The following is a 19,304-nucleotide window of genomic DNA, read 5'->3' on the forward strand; positions in this document are numbered from 1 at the left end:
TAGTAGCAGTAGTAGTAGTAGTAGTAGCAGTAGTAGTAGTAGTGGTAGTAGTAGTAGTAGTAGCAGTAGTAGTAGTAGCAGTAGTAGTAGTAGTAGTAGTAGTAGTAGTAGTAGTAGCAGTAGTAGTAGTAGTAGTAGTAGTAGTAGTAGTAGTAGCAGTAGTAGTAGTAGTAGCAGTAGTAGTAGTAGTAGTAGCAGTAGTAGTAGTAGCGGTAGTAGTAGTAGTAGTAGCAGTAGTAGTAGTAGCAGTAGTAGTAGTAGTAGTAGTAGTAGTAGTAGCAGTAGTAGTAGTAGCGGTAGTAGTAGTAGTAGTAGCAGTAGTAGTAGTAGCAGTAGTAGTAGTAGTAGTAGTAGTAGTAGTAGCAGTAGTAGTAGTAGTAGTAGTAGTAGCATACATACCCTGTAGTACAGATGTCCCTGGGCTCACAGTCTCTGGGACATTGTCTCTGGTGTAAATGGACTGGAGGAACTCAGGAGTACAGTCATTTACATCTGTGATGTGAACCACCACCTGTAACACACATACAGTACATCCCCCTAATAACAACACAAACCAGGAACCATCAGGAACCAACCTCCACCTGCAGCAAGAACCAACCTCCACCTGCAGCAAGAACCAACCTCCACCTGCAGCAAGAACCAACCTCCACCTGCAGCAAGAACCAACCTCCACCTGCAGCAAGAACCAACCTCTGTAACCTCTCACTCCTCCTCTCCACTTTCTCCTCTGTTCTTCTCTCTCTCATCCCCTCTCCTCTTTCTTCCCCCTCGCTCTCCTTTCCTCTTTGTCCTCTCTTCTCTCGCTCTGTCTGTCTCTCTCTTTCTGTCTATCTCTCTCTCTCCTCTCTCCCCTCTTTATCCCCCCTCCCTCTTCTCCTCTTTCTCCTTTCCTCTCTTCTCCTCTCCTCTTTTCCTCTCCTCTAAACCAGGATTTTCTGTGAAGGATCAGGAGCCACTGGGACCAGATCTGAACTGGTTTAACACGGTCTAAGTCTAGCTCCAGGACTCTGCGAGGGCGAGATAACAGGATCAACAGGACTAAAGCAGAACTCAACCAGGACTATACCAGGACTACACCAGGACTACACCAGGACTACACCAGGACTACACCAGGACTACACCAGGACTACACCAGGACTAAACCAGGACCTGTGCTTGGTCAATGTTCGCCAAAACATACAAAATGTTAATTTTGTTTGATAGTGTGGGGTGATAGTGCTCTGAAGGGGGAGGGACTTAGCTCTCTGTTATGTGGATTTGTGTTTTGTCTCATTCACATGTTTGAGTAACACTTTACTATTAGTCTGTAACATCTTCAAAGCTCAAAATGCTCAGTTCCACCTTGTGATGTCATGAAGTGGTAGTTTCCAAATAATTCTAGTGAAGGTGTATGGGGTTTAAAAACACAGTGGAGCACTTCCTGTATTACATGATGACATCACAAGGTGGAACAGAGTGTTTTCAGTTTGAGAGCTGTCTAAATATGCAGCGTTTGTGTGTTAAACGTGTGAATGAAACAAAACACAACTCCAGGAATGTTTATGATGAGGAAACTCCATTATATCAGATCAGAAATAACCTAAAACGGGCTCTTTAAATAGAACATTTGTATTGCAGCTGTTCCTCTAAAAGCCTCCCTGTGTGAGGTAAACTGCTTTCCTCCACAGATTTCGCAGACGCTTCAGTAGATTTTGGTTCTTCAGGAGACGTTGCATCAGTGCATTTGAATCAGCTCATCTCGTTTTCATGAGCTCAGAAACATGATGTAACGGCACCACAAATATACAAGAAGCAGACTCCACATGGGCCCCGACCAGAGCCTCCACCCGCTGACACACGCACAAATGAAGACGGAAAAATAATTACACAAAAAAAAAATAAACCATGAGACTGAAATGGCTCTGTACACACAAAGATGAATAATTCCCTCGCCCCCAGTGTGTGTGTACATAATGTGTGTGAATGTGTGAGTGGTTCATTGTCGTAAAGTGCTTGAAAGGTAGAAAAGTGCAATATAAATGTGAATATTTACCATTTACCAACACGAAGGCAGAGGTCACGGTGGTAAAAGTAGGTGGCGCTGTTGCCTCACAGCGAGGTGGTCTCAGGTTTGATTCCCAAACTCTGTGGGGCTAAGCCTTTGTTGAATTTCTTGCACAGTGCAGGTATTTGGTGTTTTAATAGCATCATCTACTGCTCTTAGTCATCTTTTTGGCAACTTTAGTGAAAACTAGGTGGACACTGCAATTTAAAGTGCTATGTGACGTCACAGAGAACTGCCCTGATTACAGTCATGTGTTTGAGGTGTGTATAACCCCGCCCCTCGCACCCCCTCACTCTCCCCTTTAGTCCTCCTGACCCCGCCCCTCGCACCCCTCACTCTCCCCTTTAGTCCTCTAGACCCCGCCCCTTTTACCCCTCACTTTCCCCTTTAGTCCTCTAGACCCCACCCCTCACACCCCCTCACTCTCCCCTTTAGTCCTCCTGACCCCACCCCTCGCACCCCCTCACTCTCCCCTTTAGTCCTCCTGACCCCACCCCTCGCACCCCCTCACTCTCCCCTTTAGTCCTCCAGGTAGTGCCCAATTTAGAATCTCTATTTGAAATCTGGTTGTGGGAGGTCATTTGTCTGTGGGAGTTGTAGTTTTTTAGCATGTGTTGTTGTAGTCCTCACCTCAGTCACCGCGCTGAGTCCGGTCTCCTCCTCCGCCGCTCGGACTTGCAGAGCGTGGATGTTGTATCCGCTCTCGTAGTCCACGTTCCGGGTCAAGCTCAGCGTTCCCGTCGCCTGGTTCACACTGAACAGGTTTCCAGGGTTCAGCAGCAGGATGTAGGAAAGGGGGCGGGACTGAAAAGAGACCGCCTCCACCACGCCCACTCTGAGGAGGGAACACAAAATGCCACTGTTAGAGAAATGACTTGCCCAATGACACAATGGCCGTGGCAATAATGCAGTGGCAGGAGCAGGGATCTAGTGGAGTTTACGTTTCGATTGGAGTTACACTTTGTCAGACGTAGACGAAGTGGATCTTTAATTGAATCATGCTTTTGTTTTTATAGGAAAATGTAATGATGTTTTCAGGTCAGGGACGAAACTCGGAAATACAAACACAATCCACCGAAGCATGTGCAAATACGAATACAGAATGATCTCAGATGTTCAGTCCGTGCTGCTTTTCAGTGGTGTGTTTTCAAGCGTCAGCACGGTGCCAGTCTGGTTTTGAAAAAGTGGAACTGTTGCTGTTTGACGCACCGCATCAGCCAATCAACGACAACGCTCCAGAGGCATGGTCACGTCATTATCCACGAGCGATCGCCTCCGTTGATGGTTTTGTGTAATAAGTCACTCTCTCAACCAGGTCTGCGGCTTAACAAAGAGACAAACCATCCAAAGGCACACGCAGACCACAACGGACGCCCTGAATGTGTCTGAGGCGTCCTCAAATACAAAGACGTCCAATTAGAGGCGTCCAAAGAGATGTCGATGCTGCGGTCTGAATGTCTTGTTTGTGAATCTCAAACGCAGACTGTGTAAAGAAGTGGACTAAGTGAGTGTGACGTCGCCCACAGCGTTCAGCTCCAGTCAAATGAAGCTAATCGAGGCTAGAGCGGTTATAGCGGCTAATATGGAGCAGAGTTGCATATTTGGAAGTGCAAGCGCAGGTATCTTAGCAACCAAGGAGCCAATCAGGAGTGAGGGCACTGAAGGTAACGCCCCTTCCCGCCTGCACCACTGGTTTAGCAGGAAGCGGGCACTTAGCAACGCTGTCAATCAAACCTGTTGCTAACGCTGGCGACCTCGCAAAAAGAAGGCGTCTGATTTGTCTGTTATTAATGTTCATATCTTGATTTAGGGACAAAGTAGTGAAAACCCAGGATCACGTAGAGCAGGCGAATGGACTTCATCACTGATAGAAACAATCAGGGGAAAAAACAAAAAACAAAAAAAAAAACATTTGGGAATTTGACTTTATTAAATGATTGAAATGTGAAAACAATGAGAGCCAATAAAAGGGAAAAAGCTGCAGAGACAAAAGAGACGATCTGAGAAGAAAGAGAACAACGGAGCCCCCGCGGCAAAACAACAGAGAGAGAGAGAGAGAGAGAGCAGGAAGAAGGGATGGAGAGAGAAGGGGGCGTGAGAAAGGAGAGGGGGGTTAGGAAGGAAAGTAAGACAGGGATGAGAAAGTGAGGAGAGGAAGGAGAGATAAACAGAGAGAGAAGGGAAGGGTGGAGAGAGGGAGAGGGAGGAGGGATGTGAGAGAGATGGAGGGTGTGAAGAAGAGGATGGTGAGAGGAGGAGGAGGAGGGGTGAGAGGGGGCAGATGTGCGTTGCCCTGGGGCAGAGACGAGACTCGGAAGAAAATTCAAATATTTATTAAAATGAGCAGCAGCGACAACAGAGGGATAAACATGAGGAAGAGGAGGAAGAGGAGGAAGAGGAGCCAGAGGAGCCAGAGGAGCCAGAGGAGCCAGAGGAGCCAGAGGAGCCAGAGGAGCCAGAGGAGCCAGAGGAGCCAGAGGAGCCAGAGGAGCCAGAGGGCAGAGACCAGACCAAGACCAAGTCAAGATCAGGAACTGTGCCAGGGACCAGACCAGAGACCAGACCAGAGACTAAACCAGAGACTAGACCAGAGACTAGACCAGAGACTAGACCAGAGACTAGACCAGAGACTAGACCAGAGACTAGACCAGAGACTAAACCAGAGACTAAACCAGAGACCAGACCAGAGACTAGACCAGAGACTAGACCAGAGACTAGACCAGAGACTAAACCAGAGACCAGACCAGAGACTAAACCAGAGACTAGACCAGAGACTAAACCAGAGACCAGACCAGAGACTAGACCAGAGACTAAACCAGAGACTAGACCAGAGACTAGACCAGAGACTAGACCAGAGACTAAACCAGAGACTAGACCAGAGACTAGACCAGAGACTAGACCAGAGACTAAACCAGAGACTAGACCAGAGACTAGACCAGAGACTAGACCAGAGACTAGACCAGAGACCAGACCAGAGACTAAACCGGAGACCAGACCAGAAACCAGACCAGAGACCAGACCAGAGACCAGACCGGAGACCAGACCAGAAACCAGACCAGAGACCAGACCAGAGACTAAACCAGAGACTAGACCAGAGACTAAACCAGAGACCAGACCAGAGACCAGACCAGAGACCAGACCAGAGACTAAACCAGAGACTAGACCAGAGACTAAACCAGAGACCAGACCAGAGACCAGACCAGAGACCAGACCAGAGACTAAACCAGAGACTAGACCAGAGACTAAACCAGAGACTAGACCAGAGACTAGACCAGAGACTAGACCAGAGACTAGACCAGAGACTAAACCAGAGACTAGACCAGAGACTAAACCAGAGACTAGACCAGAGACTAAACCAGAGACTAGACCAGAGACTAGACCAGAGACTAGACCAGAGACTAAACCAGAGACTAGACCAGAGACTAAACCAGAGACTAGACCAGAGACTAAACCGGAGACCAGACCAGAGACCAGACCAGAGACCAGACCAGAGACTAAACCAGAGACTAGACCAGAGACTAGACCAGAGACTAGACCAGAGACTAGACCAGAGACTAGACCAGAGACTAGACCAGAGACTAAACCAGAGACTAAACCAGAGACCAGACCAGAGACTAGACCAGAGACTAGACCAGAGACTAGACCAGAGACTAAACCAGAGACCAGACCAGAGACTAAACCAGAGACTAGACCAGAGACTAAACCAGAGACCAGACCAGAGACTAGACCAGAGACTAAACCAGAGACCAGACCAGAGATTAAACCAGAGACTAGACCAGAGACTAAACCAAAGACTAGACCAGAGACTAGACCAGAGACTAGACCAGAGACTAAACCAGAGACTAGACCAGAGACTAGACCAGAGACTAGACCAGAGACTAAACCAGAGACTAGACCAGAGACTAGACCAGAGACTAGACCAGAGACTAGACCAGAGACCAGACCAGAGACTAAACCGGAGACCAGACCAGAAACCAGACCAGAGACCAGACCAGAGACCAGACCGGAGACCAGACCAGAAACCAGACCAGAGACCAGACCAGAGACTAAACCAGAGACTAGACCAGAGACTAAACCAGAGACCAGACCAGAGACCAGACCAGAGACCAGACCAGAGACTAAACCAGAGACCAGACCAGAGACCAGACCAGAGACTAAACCGGAGACCAGACCAGAAACCAGACCAGAGACCAGACCAGAGACCAGACCAGAGACTAAACCAGAGACTAGACCAGAGACTAAACCAGAGACCAGACCAGAGACTAGACCAGAGACTAAACCAGAGACTAGACCAGAGACTAGACCAGAGACTAGACCAGAGACTAAACCAGAGACTAGACCAGAGACTAAACCGGAGACCAGACCAGAGACCAGACCAGAGACTAAACCGGAGACCAGACCAGAAACCAGACCAGAGACCAGACCAGAGACCAGACCAGAGACTAAACCAGAGACTAGACCAGAGACTAAACCAGAGACCAGACCAGAGACTAGACCAGAGACTAAACCAGAGACTAGACCAGAGACCAGACCAGAGACTAGACCAGAGACTAGACCAGAGACTAAACCAGAGACCAGACCAGAGACTAGACCAGAGACTAAACCAGAGACTAGACCAGAGACTAAACCAGAGACCAGACCAGAGACTAGACCAGAGACTAAACCAGAGACTGGACCAGAGACCAGACCAGATATTAAACCGCCAGGACCAGGGACTAGACCAGGATTGAAAACTAAACTAAACTAAAGTCTAAATAGAGGTGGGCGATATTGATAAAATGTAATACTTTAATTTTTTTTTTAATTTGACATTCTAATGTTGACTATCTAGAACTAAACCAGGACGAAATCAGGAAAAAAACAGGACAAAACCAGGTCTAAGGACTAGAAATCAACTCAAAAACAATATAATGAGTCCTAAAACCCAAGTCTGACCTTTGAAAAACCAAATGAGTCTGAATGAAGCGAAGATGAGAGGACAGATCTGGCTCTGGTGGGGTCTCTGGTTTAGGCCAAATGAACTTTCTCTGCCAGGTTTAAAATTACACTTCTGCTTTGATGAAGTCTGCAGCGAGCACAAGTTAACGAGCTGCTAATTAAGGAGCAGAGATGGAGATGTTTTGGGACCTTCTCCAAATCTGAGCCAGGGTCCAAGCCAGGGTCTGAGCTGGGGTCCGAGCCAAGGTCCAGACCTAAACTGGAGGAATGGTCTGTGGGAGGATGTTGTGGGTTCATGGGGGGAAACTATAGACTGGATATAGCTGACCTGCTAGCCATCAAGGTCTAAATAGGAAGTGAGCATGGGCACGCCTCCGGCTCCATCGACTCTGCTGTTGTCAGACTCGTCATTTTGGTCTTAAATGTTCGTATTAACCCGCTCTACGTGATCGTGGTGTTTTTATTTAACTATTTTGTCCGTCGATCAAGATATGAACATTAATAACAGACCAATCAGGCACCTTCTTGCTAAGGGTCTGTTCCCTGTTAAACCAGCTCTACGGGCAGGAAGGGGCGTTACCATCAACAGCCTCACTCCGGATTGGCTCTTTGGTTGCTATGACAGTTGGAAATCCAAATATGGAACTGGGCTCCAAGTTCACCCTTATAACTACTTTCATACAGTCCATGAGGGAAACAAACCAAAACAAAGATGGCGGCGCAGACGGACATGCCTCTTTAGTTTGTGAAACTCATAAAGAGAGAAGTGCTCTGTATATCTGCGTAGGGAAAGATGTTTTTGAACCAAACATTTGACTGTTCTACTGTTGTGATGCTTCCACCAATCAGCTTCGAGGTCCTGATACCGATCAACGAGAGTCATCCCAAAACCATCAACTCAATTCACACAAAAAGCTCCCATTTTCTAACCATGACAAAGAGATAAACCAAAGTTAAACTGTTAATACAATCCCAATAATTCATTCCAACTGCATGAAAAACTAATGTTATTCTACTGACCTGACCTGGTTTATGGTTAAGGTCTGTGTCATTTCTGGGCCTATCCACATGAAGTAAAAACTGGTGCAAATTTCAGTGTCTTCTCCAACAAAAGTCAAATGATTTTTTCACAACAGCTTCAAAAAGTGGTGCCATTATCAACCCCAAAGACGTGATCGTTGTCGGTCGAAAGAACTTTAAACCATAAGATTAGTATGACGAGTTTATGGAGTCAATCCCAAACTAATAATGAGAAGGTTCAACATTTGTGGGTCAAAAACACTTCATCTCTCATAGAGTTACATAGGCCCCTGTCTTCCATCTGAAATTATAATGCAGCATGTAATAGCGACTCACGGCTGAGAGGGGGCGGTGTTCTCCTCTACCCTCAGGACGTAGCTCTCGTTGGTGAACTGTGGCGCTCTGAGACCAGCGAGCACCCACACAGAGGCGGAGAGCACCTGACCGGAGCCTGAGTCCCGGCCCCGGGTCTGGACTTGGACCTGCAAGAGGTACTCGGCCCCGGGGGTCAAAGGTCGTCCTGTGGTCCGGATCTGCCCTGAGCGCCGGTCCACCTCGAAGCAGCCCTCTCCCCCTGTGGAGATACAACACAGTGTTTTAACCACAGACTGTATGTATGAACGGACATAGCTAACGTGCTAGCGACGATGTTCTAAACAGGAAGTGATCATGGGCGCACTTCCTTTTCCACCGACTCTGGCTCCAATTTACTTTCTATTGGAAAACAGCGTCAACCCCTTTGTAACTGCTACTGTCAGACTCGTCATTTTGGTCTTAAATGTTCATATTAACCCGCTCTACACGATCCTGAACTTTTTATTTTCCTATTTTATCCGTAAATCAAGATATGAACATTAATAAGAGACAAATCAGACGCCTTCTTTCCCCAAGGTCGTTCCTGCAAGCGTTAGCAACAGGTTTGAGAGAAGGCGCGTTACCTTCAGTACCCTCACTCCTCATTGGCTCTGTGGTTGCTATGATACTCGTGGCTGGATTTCCATATATGGAACTGAGCTCCAGATTAGCCGCTATAACTGCTAGCCTCGATGACTATGGCCCATACCTGGACAACTGAGGGATTAAACAGACATTTGTAATAATTATCAGGTGATTTTGCAGCTCAGGAGAATGAAGTTACATTTTTAAAGAACATTTCAGTAAGATTTCTGATATTTTCACCCGAAGAGGTTTGTTTTAGATGTCTTCCATGCATGTTTGAGTAATCTAGTGATCTCTCTGGGGCTCTATTCTAACTCTCCTTATGGTTAGCAGCACGAGCCTGAACAAAGCCCCGCCCATAAGCCTACATCATCCATACTCCCACATAAATATACAAAAACATGATACACTACAACGTGACAAACCTGATGTGATGTGCAGTAGTTTCATTAGTGGGACACAGCTGATTGTGTTGTGATAGTGCTCTGAAGGGGGAGGGGATTAGCACAGAGAGAAAGGGAGGAGAGACTCATCACCCTCTAAATATGTTATGCAGTTAATACCCTATAGAAATAAAATACCACGTCTTTAATGAATACAACACTGTCAAGCGACTTTGTCTGTGTGTATTTGTTTTTTGTAAAGAGATTAACGACATGTAGGGGTCAAAGGTTAAGGTTAGTGACGGTTAAGGTTAGGGTCTGTCTCAAATGTCACCACAGATACATGTAAATGTGTATGAGTGTGTGTGGGAGACGGAGGGAAGGGGATGAGGGAGTGTCTGATTGACAGGAGCTGCAGCTGAATCCCACAGCCTCAGGTTGTACACATGGGACCAGCCTCTGTCCAGCACCTGCCCCCCCAAACCAGCACTAAACCAGGACGAGACCAGGAACACACTGACCCACACTGAGAGAGAGGGCTAAAGCAGGGCTAAAACAGGGCTAAAGCAGGGCTAAAGCAGGGCTAAAGCAGGGCTAAAGCAGGACTAAAGCAGGGCTAAAGCAGGACTAAAGCAGGACTAAAGCAGGGCTAAAGCAGGACTAAAGCAGGGCTAAAGCAGGGCTAAAGCAGGACTAAACCAGGGCTAAAGCAGGGCTAAGGCAGGGCTAAGGCAGGGCTAAAGCAGGGCTAAAGCAGGCCTAAAGCAGGGCTAAAGCAGGACTAAAGCAGGGCTAAAGCAGGACTAAAGCAGGGCTAAAGCAGGACTAAACCAGGGCTAAAGCAGGGCTAAAGCAGGACTAAAGCAGGACTAAGGCAGGGCTAAAGCAGGGCTAAAGCAGGCCTAAAGCAGGGCTAAAGCAGGACTAAAGCAGGGCTAAAGCAGGACTAAAGCAGGGCTAAAGCAGGAATAAAGCAGGACTAAAGCAGGGCTAAAGCAGGACTAAAGCAGGGCTAAAGCAGGGCTAAAGCAGGACTAAAGCAGGGCTAAAGCAGGACTAAAGCAGGGCTAAAGCAGGACTAAAGCAGGGCTAAGGCAGGGCTAAAGCAGGACTAAAGCAGGACTAAGGCAGGGCTAAAGCAGGGCTAAAGCAGGACTAAAGCAGGGCTAAAGCAGGGCTAAAGCAGGACTAAAGCAGGGCTAAAGCAGGACTAAATAGGACTAAATTAGGACTAAACCAGGCCTAAACCAGGACTGAACTAGAACAGAGACAGGTCCTACATATGAGACCAGTTTGGGTCCAGCACGTGCCCCTCGTTATCTATCGTCCAGGTTCACACTGCAGACTGGAGCGTCTTTGTCACCTCCGCTCTGTCTGAGTATCTCTGAATTCTAAAGTGCTAAGTGCTGCTCTAGTGTGTTGTGCAGCTGTCCATAGGGGGCGCCGTCAGCATGCGGCACTTTTTTGTGATGACGTTTACGGCGAAGTCAGCTCCCATTGGACAATGCAGTTTTCTAACATGGATGTCAGTGGACTTTTTTCTTTCATTAAGTCGTTTTAGATGAATATTGTGATTTAAAATGTGTAAATTATAATGTAATGATCCATAGGGGCCAGAGATTATAACTATATGTCTTCTTTAATGTTAGTCCATTCTCAGGCACATCAGCCCTGAGGCAGACAGACAAAGATGTGGCAGGTATTTGGTGTCGGCTGATGAATGAGACAATGCTGAATAAAGATTCTGTCCTCTCTTGTTTGTCAGAGGGGTCACAGGAACTGGAGGACTAAATCTGACTAAAACCAGCACTAAAACCACAGACTGGATGTATAAATGGACATAGCTAACCTGCTAGCCACCGCAAACAGGAAGTGATCATGGGCACTTCCTGCTCCATCGACTCTGGCTCCAATTCACTTTACATTGAGAAACTCTGTCCCCTCTCTCTGTATCTGCTGCTGTCAGACTCATCATTTTGGTCTTAAAATGTTTGTATTAACCCTCTACATGATCCTGAGGTTTCTAACGAACATTTGCCTAAACTTGATAACTGCAGAGCTAATACAAAAACACAAATGTAGCATTATACTTTCATCGTGATACTAAACCCACTAATGGTTCAAATGTTTGTATTTAGCTTAAAATGGTCGTAGTAAAAAACAGACGTGATCAGTTGTGACAGCGGTGCGTTGAGTGTAAACGCGTTAAATCTGATTCTCTGACCCACAAGGCGTTCACTGACACTTCTGCTCGGCCCTCCCAGCGCTGAGCAAATTACATCTGACATAATGAATTTAAATTAACATCAGAGACAGAGGAGCAGAGACAGAGGAGCAGAGGCAGAGGAGCAGAGCCAGAGGAGCAGAGGAGCAGACAGGAGCAGAGACAGAGGAGCAGAGACAGAGGAGCAGAGACAGAGGAGCAGAGACAGAGGGGGAGAGGCAGGAGCAGATGAACTTAATTTAGAGTAAAAATATTATTTATATTTACACAGATTTGATCAAACTAAAGTCAAAATGAGTGAATGGTCCAGACCTGTCACCTCCATCGTTTGGCCTAAATGAAAACAGCATTTTTAGATCTTACCTTCCACGAGGCTGAACTGCACTGGGGGCGTGTGGTGGCTCCGGTCCTGGTCCTGGTCTCGGTCCTGGTCTCGGTCCTGGTCTCGGTCCTGGTCTCGGTCCTGGTCTCGGTCCAGGTCCGGTCTTCTCACAGACAGTCTGTAGACCTCCGTCCCGGCTTTGGCGTCTGGACTCACGGCGCTCAGGTACGGAGACGGGAACATGGACCAGGTGAGGGGGCGGGGCTTAGGCAGGAGCAGGGACACATGGGACAGGTACCACTCTGCACCTGAGGAGAGGAAGAGAGGAGAGGAGGAGAGGAGAAGAAGAGAGGAGGGGAAGAGAGGAGAGGAAGAGAGGAGGGGAAGAGAGGAGAGGAAGAGAGGAGAGGAGGAGAAGAAGAGAGGAGGGGAAGAGAGGAGAGGAAGAGAGGAGAGGAAGAGAGGAGAGGAAGAGAGGAGAGGAGGAGAGGAGAAGAAGAGAGGAGGGGAAGAGAGGAGAGGAAGAGAGGAGAGGAAGAGAGGAGAGGAGGAGAAGAAGAGAGGAGGGGAAGAGAGGAGAGGAAGAGAGGAGAGGAAGAGAGGAGAGGAAGAGAGGAGAAGAAGAGAGGAGGGGAAGAGAGGAGAGGAAGAGAGGAGAGGAAGAGAGGAGAGGAGGAGAGGAAGAGAGGAGAAGAAGAGAGGAGGGGAAGAGAGGAGAGGAAGAGAGGAGAGGAAGAGAGGAGAAGAAGAGAGGAGGGGAAGAGAGGAGAGGAAGAGAGGAGAGGAAGAGAGGAGAAGAAGAGAGGAGAGGAGGAGAGGAAGAGAGGAGAAGAAGAGAGGAGGGGGAGAGAGGAGAGGAAGAGAGGAGAGGAAGAGAGGAGAAGAAGAGAGGAGGGGAAGAGAGGAGAGGAAGAGAGGAGGGGAAGAGAGGAGAGGAAGAGAGGAGAGGAGGAGAAGAAGAGAGGAGAGGAGGAGAGGAGGGGAAGAGAGGAGAGGAAGAGAGGAGGGAAAGAGAGGAGAGGAAGAGAGGAGGGGAAGAGAGGAGAGGAAGAGAGGAGGGGAAGAGAGGAGAGAGAGAGGAGAGGAAGAGAGGAGAAGAAGAGAGGAGGGGAAGAGAGGCGAGAGAGAGAAAAGAAAGAGAGAAGAGAGGAGGAAAGAGAGAAGACAAAGAGGGAAGAGAAAGAGAGGAGAGAAAAAGAGGAGAGAGGAGAGAAAGAGAGGAAAGAGGAGAGAAAGAGAGAAGACAAAGAGAGGAAAGAGAGAAGAGAGGAAAGAAAGAGAGAAGACAAAGAAGAGAGAAAGAGAGAAGAGAAAGAGAGGAGAGAGGAGAGAAAGAGAGAAGACAAAGAGAGAAGAGAAACAGAAGAGAAAAAGGAGAGAAAGAGAGAAGAGAGGAGAGAAAGAGAAGGATATGGAGAGAGATGGGGGAGAGAGAAAACAGGAAGAGTGGGAGAGAGACTCTGTATGAGTAGATTATTACAGCATTTGTTCTGTTGATGACACAAGTGAAATTTGGCAAAAATGTAAAAAAAAATAATAAAATACATAAAAAATAAAATCAAAAGTGCCTTTGATGCTGGTATTTGATCATGTACTTTAGGCTTCAAACTGCACAGAATCAATGAGATAAATACAAAACTGTGCTCTCAGACTCGTCAAATCAATAACATCTGCAGCTTTTTACCACCTAAAACACGAAAAATCAAAGCTCCACCCCATCCCTGTGTGTCAGATGCCCTCCCATCCTGTACTTAGTTGAAAGGACTTTAACATTAATATGACAAGTTTGTGGAGCTGATCCCAAACATTTGTGAATCAAGTTTGTAGATTTCAGTCTCTCGTAGAGTTTTATATTTCACTTCTTTTGTTGTGTTTTGGTTCAAAGCCGTGACCTCGTTTCGGCTCAAATCAATAAAAGCGTTTCCATTGTAAATCCTGCCACAATAAAAGCTCCGTTTGTCGATCCTTCAAAGTAAAAGTCCCTAGACGCGCACACAGAAATCCTTCTTCTGAGGAGCCACTTTAATCCAGTTTGAATGGTGCTCTGAAGCGCCGAGTCTGGTTACGATCCAGGAAGCGCTTTGTTTCTAGAGGCTCAGAGCCGCACACAAAGACGAGGACGATTCATCCGTTTACGGCTCAAATCAAGCACCAAAACAATCAAAACACTTTTGTCTTTTACACATTTTTCTGTGAGAATTATTGAAATGAAATCTGCCGAAGACAAACAGAACAAAACATGGGCCATGATCGGACTATGACAGGTCTAAAACAAGACTAAAGCAGGTCTAAATGAGGACTAAACCAGGACTAAACCAGGACTAAACCAAGTCTAATCCAGGACTAAACCAGGACTAAACCAGAACTAAAACAGGACTAAACCAGGACCAAACCAGGACTAAACCAGGACCAAACCAGGACTAAACCAGGTCTAATCCAGGACTAAAACAGGACTAAACCAGGACTAAACCAGGACTAAACCAGGACTAAAACAGGACTAAAACAGGACTAAACCAGGACCAAACCATGTCTAATCCAGGACTAAACCAGGACTAAACCAGGACTAAAACAGGACTAAAACAAGACTAAACCAGGACTAAAACAGGACTAAACCAGGACTAAACCAGGACTAAACCAGGACTAAAACAGGACTAAACCAGGACTAAACCAGGACTAAACCAGGACTAAACCAGGACTAAAACAGGACTAAACCAGGACTAAACCAGGACTAAAACAGGAGTGAACCAGGTCTAATCCAGGACTAAACCAGGACTAAACCAGGACTAAACCAGGAATAAACCAGGACTAAAACAGGACTAAACCAGGACTAAAGCAGGACTGAACCAGGTCTAATCCAGGACTAAACCAGGACTAAACCAGGACTAAAGCAGGTCTAAATGAGAACATAAAAAGGACTAAACCAGAACTAAACCAGGACTAAACCAGGTCTAAATGAGGACATGAACAGGTCTACAGCAGGACTAAACCCGGACTAAACCAGGACTAAACCAGGTCTAAACCAGGACTAAACCAGGACTAAACCAGGACTAAACCAAGTCTAAACCAGGAGTAAACCAGGTCTAATTCAGAATGTAACTGGGACGGACACAGGAGTAGTCCATTTTACACCAGAGACTCACTGAAGACACGTTTATCCACCTCCATGTACTTTGTGGGTTTAAATGCCCTGTGAGCGTGCACGTGAGGAGAGAGTGCGTGTGAGGAGAGCGTGCACGTGAGGAGAGCGTGCATGTGAGGAGCGTGTGCACGTGAGGAGAGCTACTAGTAGCACTCATGTAGTCCTGCTTTAGACCTGGTTTAGTCCCAGTTTAGACCTAGACTAGTCCTGCATAGAAATGAAAAATTACCACCGTTGCCATGGTAATTAACACAAAATGGCTCCTATGATCAAGAACATGTGAATATAAAGACCTCACTCTCCCTTTACAAATGTGCATGTGGAGAGCGTGCACGTGAGTAAAAGTGCATGTTAGGAGAGTGCACGTTGGGCTAGGAGCGTGCACGTGAGTAAAAGTGCATGTTAGGAGAGTGCACGTTGGGCTAGGAGCGTGCACGTGAGTAAAAGTGCATGTTAGGAGAGTGCACGTTGGGCTAGGAGCGTGCACGTGTACATGTCCACAGACCACTGCTCCCTCGTGAACTCTCACAGGACCCAAACTCAGAGAAGGACATGGAAAACACATTAAGTCTGTGGACCAGACCAGGACTAGACCAGGACTAGACCAGGATTAGACCAGGACTATAATCGGATGCTGTGGTCAAAACTGTGTCTTTCTGTGCATTTGTGGACTAGACCAGGACTAGACCAGGACTATAACCAGAGTTTGTTTTCAAAATAAGGTCTTTCTGGGGTCTTTTTGTGGGTCTATGGACAAGATCTGGACTATAACTAGATTTTATGATCTAAACGGGGTCTTATCAGGTCTTTTTGTGGGTCTGTGGACTCTGACAGGACTAGACCAGGACGGTCATTCCATTTCTCCTTCCCTTCTCTCCTCTCTCCCTTCGCCCTCCCTCTTTTCCTCTCCATCGCCCTCTCTCTCTCCCCTTCTCTCCCTCCTTATCCTGCTCTTGTTCTCCCACTCTCTCTCTCTCTCCCCTCTCTTTATCACTCCCTTCTCTCTCTCTCCCTCTACCTCCCTCCTCCGTCCTCTCCCTCGTTCCTCTTTGTATTTCCAGTATCGTTCTGATGTAACTCTGCCGTCAGCCGCTCTGTGGACTTTTCCATGTTTTATTCATGTCCACCTCCACTCGGAGAGATCGGGAGTCGAACCCACAACCTCCTGGTGAGAGGGAGGAGACGGGATAACCACTCTGCCACAGTAGAGAGGTGCATGCTGGGAGCCGTGTCAGATCATAAGAATGTTTGAAGTGAACGCCAAAGGATCAACGCTGCAGAACCAGAGAAGAGAGAGAGAGAGGGAGAGGATGGGAGACAGCGGAAGAGAGGAGGGAAAGAGAGGGATTAGAGGGGCAAAGAAGGAGCTGGAGGGATGGAGAGAGAGGGAAAGAGAGAGAAAGGGAAAGAGGACAACGATGGGGCAGAGGGAAGGAACAAGAAAAGAGAGAGGAGAGAGACTGAAAGAGAGGGCGGAAAAAGAGAAAAGGGCAGAAGAGAAAAGAGGACAAGAGGAGGGGAGAGATGGAGACAGAGAGATAGAAAAAGAAGGTCTTGTAGCGTTGCACATTCACAGTTTTTAATGAGAGTCAGTCTGGAGGATTTTGTCTTGTCTCTGTGACAAATGGAAGCAAAGTGTCTTGCACAATGACACAATGCCAGTTCTGCTCCTCTGTCTCTGCTCCTCTGTCTCTGCTCCTGTCTTCTCCTCTGTCTCTTCTCCTGTCTTCTCCTCTGTCTCTGCTCCTGTCTTCTCCTCTGTCTCTGCTCCTGTCTACTCCTCTGTCTCTGCTCCTGTCTTCTCCTCTGTCTCTGCTCCTGTCTTCTCCTCTGTCTCTGCTCCTGTCTGCTCCTCTGTCTCTGCTCCTGTCTTCTCCTGTCTACTCCTCTGTCTCTGCTCCTGTCTACTCCTCTGTCTCTGCTCCTGTCTACTCCTCTGTCTCTGCTCCTGTCTTCTCCTCTGTCTCTGCTCCTGTCTACTCCTCTGTCTCTGCTCCTGTCTTCTCCTCTGTCTCTGCTCTTGTCTTCTCCTCTGTCTCTGCTCCTGTCTACTCCTCTGTCTCTGCTCCTGTCTGCTCCTCTGTCTCTGCTCCTGTCTGCTCCTCTGTCTCTCCTTCTGTCTGCTCCTCTGTCTCTGCTCCTGTCTGCTCCTGTCTGCTCCTCTGTCTCTGCTCCTGTCTGCTCCTGTCTGCTCCTCTGTCTCTGCTCCTGTCTGCTCCTCTGTCTCTGCTCCTGTCTGCTCCTCTGTCTCTGCTCCTGTCTGCTCCTCTGTTGTCTGAATTATAAACATAAATATTCAGATGTGGGACTTTTGTCAGACATGAGAAACTAAAGCAGTGAAAGTTTAATGTGTTTGTGTTTTATTTATGTGGACAGCTGTTTCTGTCACAGTGCCCCCCACTGCCCCCCGGAGGCCCAGCCGGTACTACAGGCAAAGTACTGTTACTTCAAACTGTACTCAGTGTACCCTCACTGTACCCTCTCGTCCGCTCCTCTGACACTCTGTTCCTCTGCTCCTCTGACCCTCTCCTTCTCTGACCCTCTTTTCCTCTGCTTATCTGACCCGCTCCTCTGTTCCTCCGTCCCTCTCCTCTGCTCCTCTGCTCCTCTCCTCTGCTCCTCTGGTCCATGTTGTAGATTTTTTAAAAAGAGAGAGAGTAGGAGATACAGGGGGAGAAGCGAAGAGATGTGGAAGAGGAGAGAGATAAAGAGAAAGAGGGAGAAAGGGATAAAGAGAGGCAAAGGGAGAAAGGAGAGACCAAGAGTGGAAGGTAAAGAAAGAGAGAGACAGGGAAGGGAGAGAGTGGAAGCAGGAAAAGAGATATATTGATAGAGGGAGGAAAAATATGATGGTGAGAGAGAAAGAGGAGAGAGATAAAAAGCTGTGGCGGCAGCAGACGCTCTCCTTTGTGACAGAACAAAAGTGGATTATCTCTGAGCCTGAGTTTCACACATGAATATGCCATTCGCTACATTACAAAACATGAACAAAAGATGAGAGCGGCTGACAGGACAACATCTCAGCAGAGCAAATGGACCACTGGCATTGTGCCTCGCTGGGTTCATCACTCCCTGCCGGACTCCCTGCCGGACTCCCTGCCGGACTCCCTGCCGGACTCCCTGCCGGACTCCCTGCCGGACTCCCTGCCGGACTCCCTGCTGGACTCCCTGCCGGACTCCCTGCCGGACTTCCTGCCGGACTCCCTGCCGGACTCCCTGCTGGCTATCACCTTGGTGCCGGTCATTAAGAATAAAGTTTAGACAATTATAGGCCAATCGTGTTAGCAAGTGTGATCTCCAAACACCAGCGCTGGATCAGAGAGGCCATCGAGGTCCAAGGAGCATGAACCGAGGCGAGGGAGCATACGCCTTACCACACACGTGCAGTCCTGGAGAAGACAGGACAGACAGGAGGGGGCATGAGCTTCACCTACTGTCTGAAATCACTACACCATCACTACACCATGACTTCACCACTACTACATCACTACTACACCATTACTACACCGTCATTACAGCATCACTACACCATCACTGCACCATCACTACACCATGACTACTACACCATCACTACACCATTATTACACCAACACTACTACACCATCACTACACCATGACTTCACCACTACTACATCACTACTACACCATCACTACACCATTATTACACCAACACTACTACACCATCACTACACCATGACTTCACCACTACTACATCACTACTACACCATCACTACACCATTATTACACCAACACTACTACACCATTACTACACCATCACTAAACCATTATTACACCAACACTACACCATCACTACATTATCAGTACAACATTATTACACTATCACTACACTGTCACTACAGCATCATTACACAAAGTAACACTTAGGTATAAAGCATTAATATAACTGGACAGGGTCCTGCTGCTTAGAGCAGTTTCAAGTTGGTCTAGTGGCCATTTATTGGTACTACAACGAAAAAATCCCTCCTGCACGGATAGGATTTTTCTTATAGCGCAAAATGTAATCACAAACTGCTCATGTTCGGCTGACATGGACTGACACGGCGCCTACAAATTTCAGAAAGGTCAGATTTTGTGTTTTCAGATCATAATGTTTCTCTCAGCTCAAAATTCATCTGTTGTCTTAAAAAAAAAAAAAAAAAAAAAAAAAGCTTTTTAATCGTTAGCTTTGCCTATACTCTATGTCTGCTCTAGCTAAGCTCAAGCTGTGATTGGTTAGAGCGGTCACATGGTACAACATGGACAAGCATGAGTGATGTGAACGAGCCAAACTGTTC

At 47.3% G+C, this 19,304-nt stretch overlaps 1 protein-coding gene across 1 annotated transcript in view; it reads right to left on the reverse strand.

The window, feature by feature from the left end:
* Positions 1 to 19,304, reverse strand: part of si:dkey-22o22.2 (neural-cadherin) — a 94,522-nt gene that overhangs the window by 62,703 nt on the left and 12,515 nt on the right. The window contains exons 4-7 of the mRNA XM_033980683.1: positions 12,046 to 12,178; positions 8,339 to 8,632; positions 2,675 to 2,879; positions 400 to 511 (exon numbers count right to left, since the gene is read on the reverse strand). Of these exons, the coding sequence (XP_033836574.1) occupies positions 400 to 511; positions 2,675 to 2,879; positions 8,339 to 8,632; positions 12,046 to 12,178 (744 nt within the window). The remainder of the gene's footprint in view (positions 1 to 399; positions 512 to 2,674; positions 2,880 to 8,338; positions 8,633 to 12,045; positions 12,179 to 19,304) is intronic.

This window comes from Periophthalmus magnuspinnatus, chromosome 16, assembly GCF_009829125.3.
Source record: "Periophthalmus magnuspinnatus isolate fPerMag1 chromosome 16, fPerMag1.2.pri, whole genome shotgun sequence".
Taxonomy (NCBI): Eukaryota; Metazoa; Chordata; class Actinopteri; order Gobiiformes; family Gobiidae; genus Periophthalmus; species Periophthalmus magnuspinnatus.